This window comes from Mercenaria mercenaria, chromosome 13 (genome assembly GCF_021730395.1).
Source record: "Mercenaria mercenaria strain notata chromosome 13, MADL_Memer_1, whole genome shotgun sequence".
In the NCBI taxonomy this organism is placed as follows: Eukaryota; Metazoa; Mollusca; class Bivalvia; order Venerida; family Veneridae; genus Mercenaria; species Mercenaria mercenaria.
The window spans coordinates 51,382,501-51,402,689 of record NC_069373.1 but is presented as its reverse complement, the minus strand read 5'-3'; the positions used below and the strand labels follow the sequence as shown (position 1 = coordinate 51,402,689).

Below are 20,189 nucleotides of genomic sequence, written 5' to 3'. Positions count from 1 at the left end.
TTACCTGTAATCAGTAACTGGCACAGTTTTGTGTCATTCTGAGATATAATTTTGCATATTGTTGTATTTTAGGGGTAAGATTACCCCACCCACTTTCGAACAAATAGTTATATTTCGGAACAAAGTACAAAACTCGCATAAATTATAAAGACTTAGTATTTATTATGTCCAGAAAATACATTTAAACATTTCATACAATTGTTTTCAAATGAAATTAATTAGATTCAATTTTATAAGTATCAAAACTGCATTGAAAACATTCTTCAATCAATAAAAATGAAGACAAATTGACAATTATACTTCTTACATTAATATTTTGAAAATAATCATTATTTTCTTACTTATGACAACAAATGTAATTCATTATTATTATGTGAGTTTATCTTTACTTTATTAGGACATAAAATAGTTGCTCACAACATTTCAAGTATATGTTGCCATGGAAATGTAGTCACAATAAATCATGACATATAACAATTTGATGAAAGAAAATGATACACATTTACTTGAAGATAAACCTTACATCAAGTATTTAGAACTGTACCTAACTACCTGAAGTACATTTAAATATATATATAAAGACATATTTTTCAATTTCAGAGCGTTAAAAAATAGCAAATAGTCAAGTGCATAAATCATTAGAACTTTAACTACTTCTTAAATGCAAAATGCATTTGTAACAAAATTAAAAAGCAGTTATCTTTGACACCTGATTAATTATTCTATGATAATGTGCAAATAATTTAAATAATATGTAAGAATACATCAGGCGTAACATACTGAACTTTATAAAGTATAATATATCTAGTCGTGTTCTAAGACTATTAATTCATCTACTAAATGGGAATATACCAAAGTAATTCAAGACTATTACCGCTTAGACAGGCATTATTATTCAAAGCAAATTATTTCATTTTATGGTGTTATGTTATGATTTTCAGTCTGTTTCATTACATAAATAATGTGTGTCACCAAGTTAAACATGGACTCCAATTTGAACGCGATACATCACTGGTAAGATCAACTTCTATTCAGCTCTTTCTTCAGCTTCTACCTCTGCAAGCGTCATTGAGTTCGAACAACTGACACCTCTGCATGCTCCACAACCAACTGAACATTCAAGACCGTGTTTTCTACATGTGCATCTTCTAGTATCACAATTGACCTTGCAGTTACACCGAATTATGTTCAGCAAATTTTCCGGGGCTGGAGGAAGATCTGTTTTTATTGGTATGTATGTTCCATCCTTCAGTTCCCATCCAAAATCTTCAGGTCTAAGACTAGAGTCACCCATCCATTGCCTGCATTGCAAATAAACACGCAGACTGTGATACGCGGCAGCAGCTGATGTTGGTGGTAATATGTGAACTTGAACAAAGACTGTGCTTGTCATAACTTTTGCAGCAAACTTCCGAAACCGCAAAGCGTCTAAACGGACATACGGATCACCGTCGATCAATATAGCAAGGGCTCTTTCGCCTAACTCCACGATATCATCTTTTGAACTGCTGCTTAGGAACTGTATTCCGGTCTCTTGAAACTTGGTGTTTGTTCTGAGTACACGGAGTGCAACAGCTTTCCCAATACCAAAAATTCGAGACGTCGTGTCACATCCTGTCAGAGCATGCAGGAAAGGTAATAGACGACACGTATTGTTACCCAAGACCTTCCTTGTTTTTTTAATGTTCCATATTTTTCTTAAATGTGTTAAGGATTGTCGTGTATCAGACTTGAAGTAAATTGTATGATGATCTGCTACCCTGTTTATAAGAAGAACCAATAAATCAGTGTCTTCTCCAATCACGTATGTAACATTAGTATCGGCTGACGTTATAGCTGTTTCAACAATCAATGTGTCTGCATCTCCCGGTGCATACATAACTGTTATTCCTTCTTGCCTAAGGAATTCACCCAGAAGTTTCACGAACGCTTGTTTGTTGCCTTGATTTCTCAAAAATATTTCTTTCTTAGATCTAAAAGGTGTGCTATATTCAAATTTGACTTTTGTACCAACACCTCCGTTACTTCTTCTGTAGTGTGTTATGTCCTTCGTAGACGGCCCCTGGTCATATCCATCGAACACAACGACTGTATTGTCATATCGTCCCCTCAGGTAAGACAGGTACTGGCTACAGATTGTGTTGAATGTCATATTTCTAGTCCATGGAATTTTTTGTATTAAAGACCCACCGTCGATGACGTACAAAGATGAACTTTGCAGAGCTATATCTTCTTCAGTATCTGCAACGCCACAGTCACCTACTTTCCATATGGCATCTGCTAATACAGATTTCTGTGAAATCCCTGGGATACATTGTGATCTGCATTATCTGCAACGTATTGAAGAAACTGACCTGGAAAAAATCCTGCGACTACAGCATTTAATGACATAGCGGCATTGGATTGGAAACGTTGCACCTCAGAATAGGAAGATGAAAATCCCATCTGGTAAAGTTCATCTACAAGAAATCTTGAAGAATATAAATGGTGAACCTGAACTGCTAGACCAAGTTGTAATGGTGCACTTAAGGACTTTGGTCTACAAGCTTGCATAATTGACTGGCCAATCGCTGCAATCTTTATCTCAGTGTCCTTTCCTGAAAAAATTGACGACAGGAGAAAATCTAATGTGTCTGGTAGTAACTTTCTGTTCCTTTCTGCAGACTGGACAGTACCAACAGAAGGATAAAATGTTTTTGATGCAGCTACATCAGCAATATCGGACTTAATAAGTTTTGCAGCTGTTGAAATAATTTTACGTTTTTGTTCTGCCTCTGAGAGTCCAAAGTTTTCTTTTGTGAATTTGCTTAAGATATCAGATGCGGTATGTTTCATAATGATTTTATCTTCTTGGCCTTGCGTAGAAACAAATGTAATTGTATCACCAAAATGTTCAATAATTTTCTTTTTCATATATTTACTTGAGTAGGCTCTCTATCCACAGGTCTGTTCCATGACTTGAACTAATTCTTTGACTGATAGTGCTGCCCCTTCATTGCTTTCGATATAGTTAATGACATCTTTAAATCCTTCCAGCAATTCTGTACACTGTGGTCTTCCTGGTGATTTCTTGCTTTTTTCATCTTTTGCAAACCTGTCAGGCACCTGCTTAAAAGTACGAAAGTTTACATTGCACACTTGATGGTAAATTGCTTCAGCAGCCTGCAAATCAAGGACTGATACCAACCTAGCATGAACCTCATTACCCCACGAGTCATTTCTTATATTACATAACTCTTTTATAGTTGCAGTAAAATTAAATTGTTCGACTCTGTGGACTTCACTACATATTTTATTACATTTGTGAGTGCAGAAGAAACAATTAGATTTAAAATTGAAAGTTGTATAACTGGATCTTGTTGTCAAAGAGTCACATGCATATTCACTATTATCTGTCTTTACATTTCTCAAGTCTATAAAATCCCTTCTACAGTCTCTGTGAACTGAATCACCAGATTTCACGGTTATATTCGAATTTCTCTGTGCACTGGCTCTGTTGATGTTAATTGCTCCCTTTTCACGTATCACAACTGTGGGCGATCCATTCTTTAAAAGTTCGTCGCAGATAGGACAGCTTTTATCCTTAAAAAATGAAAATAGGTCTTACTTGGCTGATGCATTTTTCAGTAAAATTAATTCATATATTCCAGTATAAAGTATAGCAACTTTAATATATAATTCATTAATAATAAAATAAAAGACGCTTGATTATGTCTATCATCCCCTCATTTCTTATGACCCAAGCATCTGTTTAATAAATCTCAATACCTTGGGTTACTATTATGAGTTTCTATTTCAAGTAGCGTATTTGATATTGTGTGATATACAACAAGACTTATGAATGTTCTTACATCTGATGATATGTCCATTGGTTCTGCCATTATGCTGGAGTAAGCTTCACCTCCACAAATATCACCTGGATCAACATAGAACAACTGAACAAATCCTGAAATATAAAAATTCTGAGATGAGTTTCTTAATTTCCAGGTCTGCAGAGAAAAATGAACGCAAACATGACCCTATATCTGAATTCTATTACAAGCATACTGATGTAAAATGATTGTTATTGTCACAATATTGTCTTTTGTTTTCAATAATAACCGACTAATGGTTCGATCTAAGATAAAAGATTAATTTAAGGTTCTGTATAAATACTGCAATAAAGAATAACATGAAATAGAAATATTTGAAAAGTGAAATAAAGCTTAATGTGATCTATTTAAGACCAATTACCAGATGATATAAATAGCAGGGTCCAAACAAACACTGTCAGTGAACTGGAATTCATTCACACACCATAGGTCTACACTGTAATCAAACTGTAAAATAAATAACGGAATCATATAAAAATATTAAATCTATACAAACTGTTCTCCTAAATCTTGTACTTAGGTTGCATTTTTTTATACATAGTAGATCTATCATTCAAGCTCCACTTCATGGACATAAATTTTCCCTACATTTTTGTTTTAATATCATAGTTATAGTTTTGTCTAGTCTGAGCAGAATGAAGAGATATAATTATCAAACTTAATCCATACCTTGAAAAGATCTTCAGCAACATGAATGTACTTGTTTCCAACCACCAATCCAACCTGTAGGCACATACCATGAAACTAGAGTCTGAACTGAAAAAAAGACGTATACCGAATTAGAATGATAGACATCTCAACGTGATCATAAAATATTATTTTAATCAAAAACATTTAACAGAACTAAACAAAACTGTTTAAATTGACAAAAATGCTCTGGTTTCGATTTAAAAATAACGTTACAACAAAATCGGGAAATTGGCGCATTCATGGTCCCTATTTGCTTCCGTAGAATAAAAAAATCAAACAGAGGAGCAACTCATATTTTTAACATTTTTCGGAAAAACTGCTATATTTGAACTTTCTGGTGTATATTTTTAGTCAGCAACTCAATAAAACTTTATTCCGGTAGGATTTAAGAGACACATATTCAATTTTACCATCGTATCATTTGCCGGGAGCGGGCCAGCAAACACAATGCGAAATCGGGACAAAATACAAAGTGAGCCAGATATCCTGCTACACACATGTCAGTTATTTATAAATACGTCAGAAACACACTTACCTTTGTTCACATATCGATAATTCTTTTGGAAAATGGCAATTCAAACCAAAGGTTGCATCGAGATTTAAAAAAATGGCGGCTGTAACTTGTTGACATGTACCCAATGACGTCACTAAGGTGTACAGTTAGCGCCGTTAAAAATTCCGAATTCTATGTAAAAATGAAAATTTTTACGTAAAGTTTAACGGCCTGTAGAGAAAATCCCTTAGCACCTTCGGACGGCGATTTTTTTCTGGAAATAGCTATAAGTATGTACTTTCATGCACCATCAAAAACCAAACTTTTGCAATTAGTTCCAACCTTTCTCTAGCTTTACTGGACTATAAATGCTATATAAGCAGATTCAGAGTATCTACAGTCTAACCTGTCTTAAGCAGCCAGCCAAGGGAACCAGACAATTTGGCCGCTAAAGCCAGGTGACCGCTGACCGGAGGTGCAGCCAGTATATGTATTTTTCAGACTTCTGACCAGTCTATAGCCTTTAAGCCCGTTTCTTTTTGGGTTTTCCATTATTATTTTACCAGGATACAATGACGTGCATTTGCCTTCGCAATACGAATGGTCTTCTTAGCAATCTAAAACTCCGGCGTGTTTTCTTTACTACAAAAATTGTTACAGACAATTTTCCAACTTCAAAACAAGTTTGTTTACAATTTTCGCCATTTTGGTAAGGGAAGCTACTCTCGGCGCTTATTGTCTACGCTAAATCTAAGATTGCCGTTACGTTCCGTAAAAGATAGAGTGGTTTATATTTTTTTTCAAACACAATTAATTTCTTATAAATTTAATAGTATTTTGATGACAGAAGTATAAAAAATTCACAAATATTATGCTACTAATTAGTTATCGAGTATTATCTTTAACCGAGGTCAAACTGTGAACAACAAAATTGACACGAGGTGACAGTGTGACACGCTAATTACCGATAATTACTGGCCATTTGATCATAACAAAAGGGGATTGGTTATCAGTTTTAATTGAGAAGCTCATGTCATTTTGTCGTTCCTGTGGTGAAGTCCCGCGAAACTTAGCAACCACGTGCTTCTCAAAATCGGGTATCTTCGGCGATTATTGCCTAAAAATAATTGGTTTTGGAAGAAAAATGGCCGCTGAAAGGGGTCAAATACGGCGGTCGGGAGGCAATTTCGGTGGCCGCTGGCCGCGGACGGCAGGTGGCCGCTGAATAAAGTGATAAAATAGAGGAAAATCCGTCGGGGGCGTCATAAAATGGCCGCTGAACGGAGGTGACCGCTGATCGGAGGTGACCGTTAGTACAGGTTAGACTGTAGTATATTAAGCAAATTACGTTTTCCGTTTCAGCGCAACTGTCCTCGTTTCCGAGATTCTGCCGCGTGGACAGAATTGGTTTCCTGGATGTCAGCTCAGTCAGCGATTTTTAGAGATGTGGAATCGTGAGGCTGGTGAACTTAATACTCTGCTGCGTCAAATGGCTTTCGGTACTCCATGGCTGGAAGTTATCAAACAGTCTGATTTCCATACAATGTTCGGTAAGTGTTTAAAGTACTTGAATAATGAAATTGATAAACAAATGTACATGTTTTCTGCTATTGAACAGTGTCAAAGACGGGATTCGAGCTTCAAGAATACATGTTATCAGACAACATTATTTCCATTATAATTATAATTTTTTTCTTGTAAAGCTAATATTTGAAATGAATAATGAATAAATTATAAAGAAAATGAAAAGTTTAATAAAACGTCTGCATGTAATCCGACACCCTAATTTCTATAGTAAATTGTGACAAGTGTTTAAAAATAATCAATACAGGCATTGAAGAAAAACATCCGAACGCGGACACTTAGAGTATATTGCTTCACAATCGATATTTGAGCCGTGCCATGTGAAAACCAACAAATAATCAATACAGGCATTGAAGAAAAACATCCGAACGCGGACACTTAGAGTATATTGCTTCACAATCGATATTTGAGCCGTGCCATGTGAAAACCAACATAGTGTCTTTGCGACCAGCATTGATCCTATGTTGGTTTTCTCATGGCACGGCTCATTTATTTATTTGGTTGTTAATTATTTGTTTATTTGTTTGTTTATACATATTTTCAGGAGCGAACAGACAGCTTATTGGTAGAGACGGGTTACATCTAAACAGAGACGGTAACGAGACGCTGGCCAGCAACATAGAGAATTCAGTCAACGATCTCAATTACCTTCGGTCATCAGTGCCTTCAGTTCGTTCGTCGGTGAAGCGGTCACCGGCAGTGTCTCAGTCTTCAGTGGCTTCAGTGCGTTCGTCGGCAGTGTCTCAGTCTTCAGTGTCTTCAGTTCGTTCGTCGGCGAATCGTTCACCGGAATTATCTTGGACCTTAGTGCGTTCAGTTCGTTCGTCGGCGAAGCGGTCACAGGCAGTGTCTCGGTCATCAGTGGCTTCAGTGCGTTCGACGGCAAAGCGGTCACCGGAAGTGTCTTGGACCCAAGTACCTTCAGTTCGTTCGTCGGCAAAGCGGCCGCCGGCAGTGTCTCAGTCTTCAGTGCCTTCGTCGGCGAAGCATTCACCGTCAGTGTCTCGGTCATCAGTGTCTTCAGTTCGTTCGTCGGCAAAGCCTTCACCTGATGTGTCTCGGTCCTCAGTGCCTTCAGTTCGTTCGTCGGCGAAGCGATCTGTGGCAATAACGTTAGTTGAAACGTCCGATAAGTTCTACTTGAGTACAGACAGAATTCCAACAAATCAAGATTACCAGCGAGGTGGTGGTCCGTCCGCCAATGTGTTTTGTAATAGAAATACTGCATTGTCCACCAATGAAGTTGTTTTAATGTTTGAAGAGTGTAATGAGGGCATTCATAATGATAAACTATGTGTATCTATTCCAACAAATCCCGTTGGCGGTGAAATGTATGTATTTGATACGTCAGCTTTAGCAAATTCTAAAGATCTTCGCGTTGACAAATATGTCTGGTTTAATGATGGTAGAAAGAAATATCCAAGAAACAAATCAGCGCTTATCTATAAAACAATTTTTAAGATTCGTTTGAAAGATAATGCACACTCAACAAAATTCTTGAAACACATTTATGAACATGTAGATAATAGCAGATATGTAATAGTGCATTACTTAGGCGATGAGTCAGTGTATACACCGATAAGTCACGGCAACTCAAAAGATCCTTCAAAGGTGTTCCGCCGAACATGCCCGTCTGTATTCGAAGACATCCGCCTGAAATCAAAAGACATTACAAAAACATGCACTGATGTGGAAAAGGAATCAAAATCGAAAGCTGAACATGGAACCGATTTGGGAATTAAGACGGCTAAAAACGTTGAACAAGTCAAGAACCATTTTTACAAAGCGCGTAGGGACAGTAAATTATCTCATGACAGTGTTTACAACTTGTGTGCAATGTCCTATGAACTTGAAAATTTTAATAAACAAATTGATATTTATCCATCGCTTGTGTGCATATCAGGTTATGACGAAATATTGAAAGAATTTAATCATTTATTAATTTATGACCAAAAGAATCCTATCAAAATGTTTTATGATACCACATACGAACTGAGTGGACTATTTGTGAGTGTTCTTTCATATCAACATATTATATTTGAGGGTAATAAAATCATTCCAGTCGCTTTTATGTTACACGACTGATTCTATGTCTGCACAGAAATGCTCCACACCGTCAGCAAATGATATACCGACACCAATGTTCAAAACAGAAAACAAATGTAATGTTACGCCACGGACTCCATGTACAAAAGAGAATGGCGTTCTAAAAAGTAGCTTAAAAAAACGAAAATCCAGCGAAACTTCCTCTAAAGCCAAAAAGAAGATAAAATTTGAAGAAAATATCGATTCGGTAGGAAACAATGATATGTCAACAATAGCTGAAGAAATTTTGATTGAAGAACTGAGCACTTCAAACATCGATTTAAATACTTGTGTAGAGGATAAATGGATTGATCAGCTTCTATTATCAGACAGGGACGATATTTTAAACGAAAATGCATGGCTGAACGATCGAGTCATGAATCATGTTCAAAATCTACTTAAATCTTCAGGCACAGCTAATGGTTTACAGGACACTTTATTTGCCCCGCATTTTGATGACACCAAGCAAGAATGGGTTGTACATGAACATTTCAAAAAGCAAAATGCTCCAAGTGGCCAGCTTCATTTTAATGGCAACAGTCATTGGGTATCGTCGTTTCAAAAGACATCTAATGGACCAGTGTTTATCCTTGACAGTTTGAAATCAAATAGGACTTTAAATGCTAACCTTACTATCCAAATTTCTCAAATTTACAACAGTGAAAACAGCAATATAAACGTACTTATTCCTGATGTTCAGAGACAAAATAACTCTTCAAATTGTGGTGTTTTCGCGATAGCTTTTCTCACAGAACTGGTTCTTAACGATTTTGATGTTGACGTATCAAGAATTAGATTTACAACTGCGTCAATGCGGGAACATTTGTTAAAATGCATTGAAGAGAATAAAATGGAACTTTTCCCTAAAGTAAGGAAAATGCCGAAAATGCCATGCAATGAGCCAAAAACAGCAAAAATTAGACTTTACTGCACGTGTAAAATGCCAGACATAATAGATGACATGATACAATGTGACAATAAATCTTGTGGAAAATGGTTTCATAAAAAATGCGTGTCTAATATAAATGACAGTTGGCTATGTAGATCATGCACATGGTAATTTAATACATTTTGATAGCAGATTCTTTTAAAATTTCAAACTGTAAATCAAAGTAACTACTTTAATTATATGTATATAAAGTTAATGTTGACACTATATAAATGTACCTTGTATTTTGATTGTTAATGTAAATTGCTATTGATATTTATATATGTGTTTCTTTGTTCAAGGGTGAGGAGCGTAAGCTCAAGTCTTAAAAATAATAGATTTGTTCTGTTCTGTTCTGTTGTGTTCTATAAATGTACATTGTATTTTCATTGTATTATTTCATATGATTAACAGATATTACACTGATAAATGTATATATTTGTTCATTTTGATAAGTACTTTTTATATACATATTACCCTATACTCGTTATATTTTCAAATACAATTTAATAAATGTTACTGATCAAATTTAACTGTTGTTCGTATTGTCTGCTGATCTTCACTGCTGAAGTTTGATTTGACATTGTTCCATTTATCCTTGCCAGTTCTCATAGAAAACTATCCAGTGCTATTTATCATATCAAAGGAATCCATAAGGTACAGATATCAGAAACATTAAATTATAATTGCCTACAGCCCGCAGTTTAGTTTAACAAAGTCGTGCGATTAAACTGACGCACAATGAACAATATTCACTGCCACACATAAATGGGACCGCAGACAAGTCTTAAAAATGTTGGTAAACTGCTTAAGAAAATATAAGATGGTTCATATGTTTGAAAGTTATATAATGATAATCGCAGTTGTAAAATAGGGCTATGCATAGCCGTGAGAAATTGATACTGCCATTCTAACTCATTTGTGAAAAAAATAAATGAGCATTACAAAGGCATTAGAGATATGATAGATCATATCTTTACATATTTATAAACTACAGAATTTAATCTTTCAAATCATGAATAGAAAATTGTCAGATTTAAAGTTATGAGAAAAATAACAAGGATGGCCGTGCTTTCCCACTTACGGAAACTGATGGTGACAACAGGAAAAAATCAGCTATTTTCAAATCGGTATTAACAAGTCATTTGCAGTCGAATGCTATAAATCTTTACATATTTGTAATCTGCATAATGTCAGCTTTCAAAATACATATATTTCATTGCAAAATATAACGTAATTAGAAAAAAAGTAGGGATGGCCGTATTTTATCACCTTCTGAATTCTATTTTGATTACAGTAAAAAAAAACTAAATTTCAAAATAATATTTTAAATTCGTTTAAGGTCGGATTATTAACTTCTTTACATATTCTTAAACTGCATCACGTCAGCTTTACAACGATGTATAAATTATTGATATATGTAAACAAATGAAGAAATAATTAGGGGCGGCCGGATTTTCCGTCAAAATCTATCCGGATGGCCGGGGATGGCCGGATTATACACACTCCCAACTAAAACATACAAGCAATCAGCACATGCATAATACTGAGCACACTAAAAACAATGGTTTACAGAGGTTTTAAAATGTATGATTTAAATCAACGAGATCTAATCATTTCTTCAAATGTGTCAAGACTAGACTGACGATGGAAAATTTAGTGTTCATGAGTTGAAGTTGGGTGCACAGAATTTATTACCAAAATGCACCAGAGGCAACCTACAGTCGGCGCTATGGGCCCCAACGATCATGCCTTTGTTGTCAATTCATTTCTCTAGTACGATTTTCTGAATCCGGGAATGCAAAGTTTCTTTTCAGTTCATGTGTAACAAATAGTTTGAAAATACACATTAATCCTGCGTAAAGTCACGCTCATACTCATGGCATCAGCGCATTTGGAGGATGTGGGTGCAACATCAAGTCAGACGTGATAGTACTTTCACTTTACCAAACTTAGAAAAAACCTTTTAAAACTTATCTTTTTAAAAAGAAAATGTACATCACAATTGATAGGAAACCAGTATGAATTTAGTTGCTATCTAAATGGCTGAGTTCTTTTGATTAACCAACGGTGCCCATAAAAATAAAAGAAGTTGTGTTATCGTAAATTATCATGTCCTATTAAGATTTAAACACAATGTCAATTGTTTGCATTAATGATAATCCATAATTCCTGAATGTAATATCAGCTTGTTATGATTTTTAGACTACAATATATTAAATCTGTATTTGGCAAAATTTATATTCTAAAGAAGAAGAAATACATCTACTACAGCACAAAGATGAGGAGAATATTTCCAGACTCTATAGTTTTCACTCAGTTTTATTAACGTTTCGGCCTTAAGGCCTTTATCAAAATGACAAATTCCGAGAATTACTCTACATCATGGCATCTCATAATATAACAACATGTGAAATACAAAACCGGAATTGACGTAACGTTATTAAACGTCAACGTCAAATCCCGCTAAAAAGCGACACACATTTATGATGCACATGGACTGTCTACTGACCACATGATTAAAAAGTTATAGACTTAATGTGCAGAAATACATCAAGCTAGTGAAGACCCCATGCTGGGAGACAAATTTAAATTATATCCTAATCAATTCGTTGGTCTATCTATATTTAAGTTTAATTACGGTCCATCGCCCTTTCAGACACAATGAAGCATATAAATGCCACGTAGAGTATAGACCGCTTCGTTGGTAAGACAATGAAAGTTTATATTCCATAGATATATTACAAAAAATAAACTAAAACAAACAAAGATACCCATACAATGTTGCATTCAACCATTAGGTCATTACTAAAATGAACAAAAATAAAAATAAAACGAATAATTTATCATCAAACGAAATAAAAACTATAAAAAAATAGGCAAATTTTACGTATAAAGGGAAGTAATTACAAAAAAGTTACTCTATTAGTATAGGAACCAGTAGAATATGACAAATATGTATTTGAAACTCACAATTATGCGTTAAAGGCAGAAAAAAAGGACATGATATATGAAAGAAATACATATTAAAAACATATTAATGGGTCGCAACGACAATCAACCAAAATTAATACAAAAACGCTTACTTAAAACCAAAATACCTCCGGAAAAATCAATGTTACTTAAGCATTAATTCGAATGAGTTTATTTATATTCTCTCCAAAGAACCCCAAGTTTCGCTTTCATGTTAAGTCCATTTGGCGCCTCTGTCTGCAACTCGTGGATCCACTCAAGCTCCTTGATCTGTCGGTAGTATTTACTGTTTGCCTTCGTGTGTTCTAACACCGACACCCCGACATCATCTATGCTATGACCAGGCATATTGAAATGTTCTGCCACTGGTTTCGTACGTTTCAGCCGTATGTCCGCTTCATGTTCTCGCAATCTCTCCTTCAGCGATCCTGACGTTTCACCAATATACACAATTTTATCGCGCTGGATACAGTTTATCCCATATACCAGGTTCCATGCCTGGCAGATTTGAGTTCGGTCTATCCGTGCCGCTATAGACTTGTCATTATTGTGCCTCCTTTTGTCTATCATTTCGCATACCACGCACCTTCCGTTACATTTTAGTTTCAAATCGCCCGTTTGGTATTTCATAACCTTGTTTGTCTTTCCATGTACCAACAGGTCAGAAATGTTCGTGTCCCTGCAAGAGGCCACAATTGGGGTGTCACTGAATATATGTTTCATTTGTTCTGATTTGTGTAACGTGTTCATATGTTTATGTACAATATTATGTAAATTCGGGAGATGTCTGGAGTAAGTCACTACTATAGGTACCCTCTTCATTTTCTCTTTTTTTGAGTTTCCGTGGTGTTAATAATTTAGCCCTATCTATCCTGTCTACTCTATTCAGTTAATTTTCAATAAACTTTCCGCTGTAACCCCTCCTCCTTAGCTGGCCTCTTAGTTCCTGTCTGTGTTTGGCGTAGTCTGCTTCCGTCGAGCAAATCCTTTTCAATCTTATGTGAAAGACTTTGGAAGGGAGATAAGCATCACTTGCTTTTCCATGCCTTTGAATTGGAACCTCAAACTTTTGTTCAAAATGTACAGGCAGAACATTGGTTCGCCATATTACAACGGTACTGGATAACAGTAAATGGTGAGTACACCGTTTCGGGCTACTTTTTAGTGTATAAACACATTATTAGTCGTACTTTTACATGGATGTAACATCAAATTAAAACAATCGAAGGTAAAGCAATTTGAGAATTTAAAGTTTGGTGGAAAAATCGAGCACAATTTTACAAATTGCGCTTAATGCCATATGTTCATGCACGAATGAAATGGGGGGAAAAACCTGCACCATACATGTCTAAAGTCTTAGGCAAGATCTTTTAAATATAACAGATGTTTTTTTTTCTATCTGTTATATGCAGGACATGCTGAAAACGTTTCAAAATACGTGTCTACAGGAAATTAAAACTATTTCTTTCGTTTCATATAGGATTCTATAGATTACAATTTATGTTCGAATGTGAAACGCCCGTGCTTACATATACTTGATGTCATGTTTCTCGGGAGCTTGCACTGCATTAGACGTGTTTCGGGCACTGCATTAGACGTGTTCCGCCCATTTGGTGTATTTTTTTGCATTGTAGAAATATTGATTAATTCAATTATTAAGTATTTTTTGTTTATAAATATTTGGCTTAAATAATGTTGAAAATTATGAAATTAGTTCTTTTTCCTTCGTGAGCCACTTTCCTATAGTTGATTCTAGGGACTTCCGACACGAGCCGAGATTCGAACATGTATCAGCCCGTTACAGTACCATGGTCGATGTTTGTTCCAATCCGTGACTTTAGTTACCTCCCATGGCGACCAGTCAACAGAGTCACAAGCAAAGGCTTTTAAAAATGGGCGTAATCGAGGTACTTCAGTCTTTCAGATATGATTGTTCACACAATGATGATTTAATGGCAAAAAGTAAAACATTCTGAATAGTAATTTCCTTTTTTTGCTTGGGTTTGTATGATACACGAAAATTAATGTCATGTAATGAGCACCTCGCGGTTCCCGAAGAAAGTCAACCAATGACATATAGATCTTTTATCGATTTGTTTATTTCGCCATTGGTGTCGTCAAAGCTTTATTACATATGCTATATTTGCGCATAACTAACAATATTTGAAAATAAAACATGTTTAGGGAGAGATCTATATACATTTATTTACATGTATTTGTTCTTTCATGAACATCCGAAATAAACTTTGTTGGGCAAATCGAGCACGACCTGTTTCGTCTGGCCCTTAATTGTGTTTCCATTGTTGATCTGTGTACATGCGTTTTAGGTTCGTATGGATTGCATTTATATAAATATACAAGAGCATTTTTGCGTTTTACATCATATGGCTTCTGTTGCCTTTGCGTATGTTAGGAATTCACTGGAGATGATATCTTAAATTATTTACACTGTCCTGTGACTTTGGAACATGGTGGGGGTAAGAGTGAGATTATGTGCACCATAAACCGGTTTGAGCTCCCAAGTGGTGGTTTTGCCAGTGACCGTTCCAAGGCGGTGCCCCACTGTGTTCCTTTATTTGTTTGCTTTGTCCTTTTTACTTTGTGGGTGCGTTGGTTGTGTACACGTCCTCTTGTTTGGTTTACGTTTTGGGGAAATTGAGAACGTGGCTTTACCTGTTGGATATTCACCCAAGCTTGTTTTTACACGATGCTAATAAATACAAATGGCGCATGTTCATGCATAGGTCTATATGTAACAGCTGGTTTTTTTCTGTACGTTTTCCGATATATTGATAAAATAAATAGATAAATAAAATAAATTTTATGACAAGAGAAATGATTTTTAATTTAGTATTGTTAATTCCCCCTGTTCAGACGGGGATACACCCAGGCAACATATCTTAAGGATAAATTTGTTTCAATAGATTTGGTATGCCCGAGCGTGTAGTCATGCTGAGGATTTCAATGGGCGTAATCAATACATTACAAATAAGCTTCTTCAGCAAGACCTCAGTTACTATAATTTACGCAAATACTATGCCAAATTTTACTATCGAAATTCAGAATTTATTTAAAAATTTAGTAGTAATTAAAAGAAGGTGTATCAAACCCGTTTTATAGGGATATTGTTTACAAACTTCGTAAGATTTTGATTCACAACAATTTTCCCATTGTATTTGGTAAAGTCATTAAAGTGGAATTATGCGCATTTTTCAAGTAAAATTCCAGCTGAAACAAATGTGTTTGTAAAAAGGGTGAAGGAAGTTGTAGCTTTTAACCCAATATACCAAACTCTCCCTGTTACAAGTGCGAAATAATAGCTTTCCAAATATGACTTTTCTTATTTGACTGGGGCAGTCTTTTTAAATAAGTCAAACTGCACGCAAGAGTTGCTTCCCGTCTACTTCAGAAATTACTACCTATAGGTAAGGGGGATCGCAGCATAGTAGATTGAAGAAAATAACTATTGTTTTATCAGTTTTCTTTATTTCTAAAGAATCATCCTCAAATACTTAAGCGGCATTATCGTCAATTTAACACATTTAAATGCACAGCAACCGAAAATTGCTTTTATAAAACATTCACCAAAAACACACTATGTGCAGTAAGATACGCATAATGCCACCTTAAAGTTATATGCATCAAAAGCGGTTTAAGCTCCCAAGTGGTGCGTTGGCCTCTGACCATTCCAAGGCTGGTCTCTACTGTCTTTCTTTATTTGTTCGTCTTTTGCTTGTTGTGTATGTGTTTACGTACGTGTGTTCGTGCGTGCGTTTATGCGTGTGTGTGTGTGTTGGTCTGCGAATTGGGTAGAATGCACTGGCTTTCCCTGCTGTGTTCAATCGGGACATCACATTTTCATTTTTGGCGACCTGCGATTATTTTTACTTTTCCCTATAAGTGTATAAGTGATTTAAATATCAAAGTAAAGTTAGTTCTGTTGACAACGGACACATGATGATTTGATGTATAGTTCAATGCACTTCAATGCACTTCAACAGCCCTTATAACGTGTTTGAACTAGGCTGCCCGAGTACTGTCTGCCCTATTAAAGACAGACACACGAACGATTATGTACTTTAAGGAAATATATACATTTTTAGAAACTTAAGTAAATTCTGTCAGAAATACAGCTAGTAAAACAAATATGAACCGGCAGAAAACATTCGTATTGTACCTTTTGTATTGTTTGTTGCCGGACTACATTCATTAAACACAGTTCTATAAATAGCGCACCCACAAACTTCACTCATTTCTATTTTGACATCGACAGACATTTCGTTCGATGACAAAACAACGAGCAATAAGATGGTGGTATATGATAAAAGGGTCCGATTACAACAGTAGCTAGATCTGGAATTTTGTAACCTTGCAAGGACGGTAAAAATGCGCGCCTCTGCCAAAATCCACTGGAGCCAAATATACATCATTCCAGATCGGGCTACTGTTATTATAATAACCATTTTGTATTAACAATGAGCTTTTACGATACGGCCTCATTAAATACAGCCTGGTTCGCTCAATATTTTCCTTTGATTTCATCTAAGATAATAGACAATACAAATATAATGTACATCATTTAAAAGAAATCCAAGGGCGGTAACAGTAACATTTCAAAATCTTGATTAGCTTCAAATTATGATCGGGGCAGTTTTTACAGGATATTTCATTTTTCTTTATTATTTCAGCCATTTTCGCCATATTTCGAAGAATGTTGAGTCTTTTTGTAGCTGGAACTATGAGAAACTGACACATTGATACCATATTAGTTCTTACATTATATTTCAGACACTATTTTAACATAGCCTTTAAAAAAAGGAACAAACTTAAAAGCATTTGCTGACATAAATAAATCTAATCATGATAAGCGAAGAGAGAGTGTAAGGATACATGTAGTATTTTTAACATGCTTTTGTAAAAAAAAATAAAAAATACTAAAAATTGTCGGGGTGTTTCTCTCTCTTTTTTTAAATTTGATTGACATTAATAATACTCGATTAATTACTCGATAAATATAATATGTTAGCCCTCGGAACCGCGATGTCTTCTTGTTGAGTTGTAAGCATTATCATTTAAAACTTACATGTATTTCGTGACATACATAAATTTTCGAAATCTACTGATAAGAAAAGTTTAAAACTAAAAGACCATTACATTAGTTTGCAAATTCGGTTTAAGACATGTTTCCACTACAATTTATTTGTCTTTTGTTACTTGGTATCCGTTGTCATGCATTCCTTCTGGATGATGATTCACTTTCTAATTTACTGCAGTTGTTACAACGCGAAAAGGTTGCCAGGGGTCTACTCGAGACAGAGATTGTAAACTTACGCGCTGACATCGCGCAAGTAAACAGGAGACATCACTCTTGTAAGTAATTGTTCTCCTTCGTTTTTAGCTCCCCTGTCACGTAGTGACAAGGTGAGCTTTTGTGATCGCTCTCCGTCCGTCGTCTCTCGACCGTCCGTCCGTCGGTCGTCCGTCCGCAATTTTCTATGAACACGATAGAGACCACATTTTGCAATCGATTTTAAATAAACTTGCACACAACTTGTATTGGCATAATATCTCGGCTCCGTTTGAAAACTGGCTAGATTCCATCATAGGTTCCAGAGTTACGGTCCCTGAAAGGGCCAAAATTTGCTATTTTTGCTTGTGAATACGATAGAGACCACATTGTGCTATCGATTTTAATCAAACTTGCTCAAAACTTATATAAGCATAATATCTCGGTTCCTTTTGAAAAATGGCCAAATTCCGTCATGGGTTCCAGAGTTAAAAAGCCAAAACGTGTTAATTTTTACCTTTTGAACACGATAGAAGTGACATTTTACATTCGATTTTAACCACACTTATATACAACTTATTAAGTCAAAATAAGATCTCGGTTCCTTTCTAATTTGGCACTTTCAGCCATATAGAGGTTTCATTTATGCTTTGATATGATACAAACTTGCACAGACTGTTTATCTTGATGATCTCTAGGCCAAGTATGAAACTGGGTCTCGTGGGATTAAAATTAGGTCATCAGGTAAAATCAAAGGAAAAGCTTCTTAACACCCTAGGGGCCACATTTATGACCTTATCTTCACGAAACATGGTCAGAATGTTTTCTTGATGATTCCTAGGCAAAGTTCGAGAAAGGGTCATGTGGGGTCAAAATTTAGGTCACCACTCAAATCAAAGGCAATGCTTGATAACACTGTAGGGGCCACATTTATGACCCTGTGTTCATGAAACTGTTTATCTTGATGATTCCAAGACCAAGTTTAACAGGCGAGCGATATAGGGTCATCATGACTCTCTTGTCACAAATTTTGTTATTCGTGTTAGAAGTATTGCGTTTACAGGTAAATTGGAGACACCAGTATTGTAAGCAAATAGTCTTCTGTCATAACAATTTTTTTTTAGTAAGACATTGTAAATACATGTTGTAGATACTCTACTGTCATAAAAGCACAACTTTTTCTGCCTGTTAGAGAAAATGCGTAAAAAGGACCATCGAGTACATGCGTTCTTTCTATAATAAAATTCCGCTTTAGCTTTGACCTGAGGGGAATATATAGATAAATAATAAAATTGGTGCTAGGGGGGCATGAGGAATGTTGCACATTTCATTACTTCAATCAAACCGAGTCTACTATTATGACGGTTAGCTGTGTTTATTGCTTCCAAAGATCATCACGGTTTTCATTGTAATTCTTTTTATGGGGGACATAATTATATCGTTTAGCACTGCTGACCGTACGTCCCGAATTCTTGTGTGTCCAACTCCTCCCACATTATTAGCCTGATTTCCTTCAAAGCTTCACAGATGAATAAGCTTGATGTGCAGATGGCGCTAAACTCAAAGCAAGCAAAGCCATGTTCTCCGTCTCCAAAAATTCCTGGTAATATGTAAAACTTTAAGCATAATGTTCATGCAATTGTTTTCTTACAGCTCAATGCCAGTGTCCAGTCAGCAAAGCTGTTGCATTTTCTGCGACCTTGACCCACGATATAACAAACCTCGGTGTCAGTCAACCAATCATCTACGACAAGGTCATCACTAATGTGGGCGGGGCTTATGACGCTCGTCACGGATCATTCCGTGCTCCAGTATCTGGCACCTACAAGTTTTCCTTTTCTGTACTGCAAGGAACCAGCGCGATGTATATTGCAGTTGAGCTCGTACGTAATGGTTCCCCGATTGGGCGTGTGAGGACCGGGGATTATGGATATTACGCAGTAGGAACCAATATTGTAAACGTGCATCTGGATGCAGAGGACGACGTGTGGGTCCAACATCAGGACAACTTGGGTTCCCGCATTGTAAAAGCCAATGGAGGGGGATTTTCGCTTTTCACTGGTCATCTGGTTAAAGCGGACTGAACTTGTAAAGTAATATAATAAAAGTACAAAGTTAAATCGTAGTTTGCATTTTATTTCAGCTTTGAACGCAAACTTTATAAACAAAATTGAAGCAAAGCATGCTAGATGAAATCTCGGTGTGTATAACTAATCTCCCTGTCTCATCTGCACATTTTTTTTAACAATTTTAGAGCAAATTTAATGCTTGCAGACT

General features: G+C 35.9%; 2 protein-coding genes across 3 annotated transcripts; one reads left to right on the top strand and one right to left on the bottom strand.

Annotated features, from left to right (window-relative positions):
• Positions 1-175: 175 nt before the first annotated feature.
• LOC123527311 (uncharacterized) lies at positions 176-5,272 on the bottom strand. Of its 2 annotated transcripts, none has more exons than XM_053521843.1 (5): positions 5,098-5,272; positions 4,542-4,628; positions 4,234-4,319; positions 3,852-3,946; positions 176-3,582 (listed from the first exon to the last, which is right to left on the bottom strand). In XM_053521843.1, exon 5 carries the CDS (start codon positions 2,150-2,152, stop codon positions 1,028-1,030), a length of 1,125 nt encoding a protein of 374 aa, XP_053377818.1. In that variant the 5' UTR covers positions 2,153-3,582; positions 3,852-3,946; positions 4,234-4,319; positions 4,542-4,628; positions 5,098-5,272; the 3' UTR covers positions 176-1,027. Both variants share the same exon structure in this region, with proteins under 2 accessions (XP_053377818.1, XP_053377819.1).
• A 12,477-nt stretch (positions 5,273-17,749) lies between these two features.
• On the top strand, positions 17,750-20,032 carry LOC123529767 (complement C1q-like protein 4). The gene is made up of 2 exons (XM_045310285.2): positions 17,750-17,995; positions 19,566-20,032. Exons 1-2 carry the CDS (start codon positions 17,806-17,808, stop codon positions 19,994-19,996), a joined length of 621 nt encoding a protein of 206 aa, XP_045166220.1. The 5' UTR covers positions 17,750-17,805; the 3' UTR covers positions 19,997-20,032.
• The last annotated feature ends 157 nt before the right edge of the window (positions 20,033-20,189 follow it).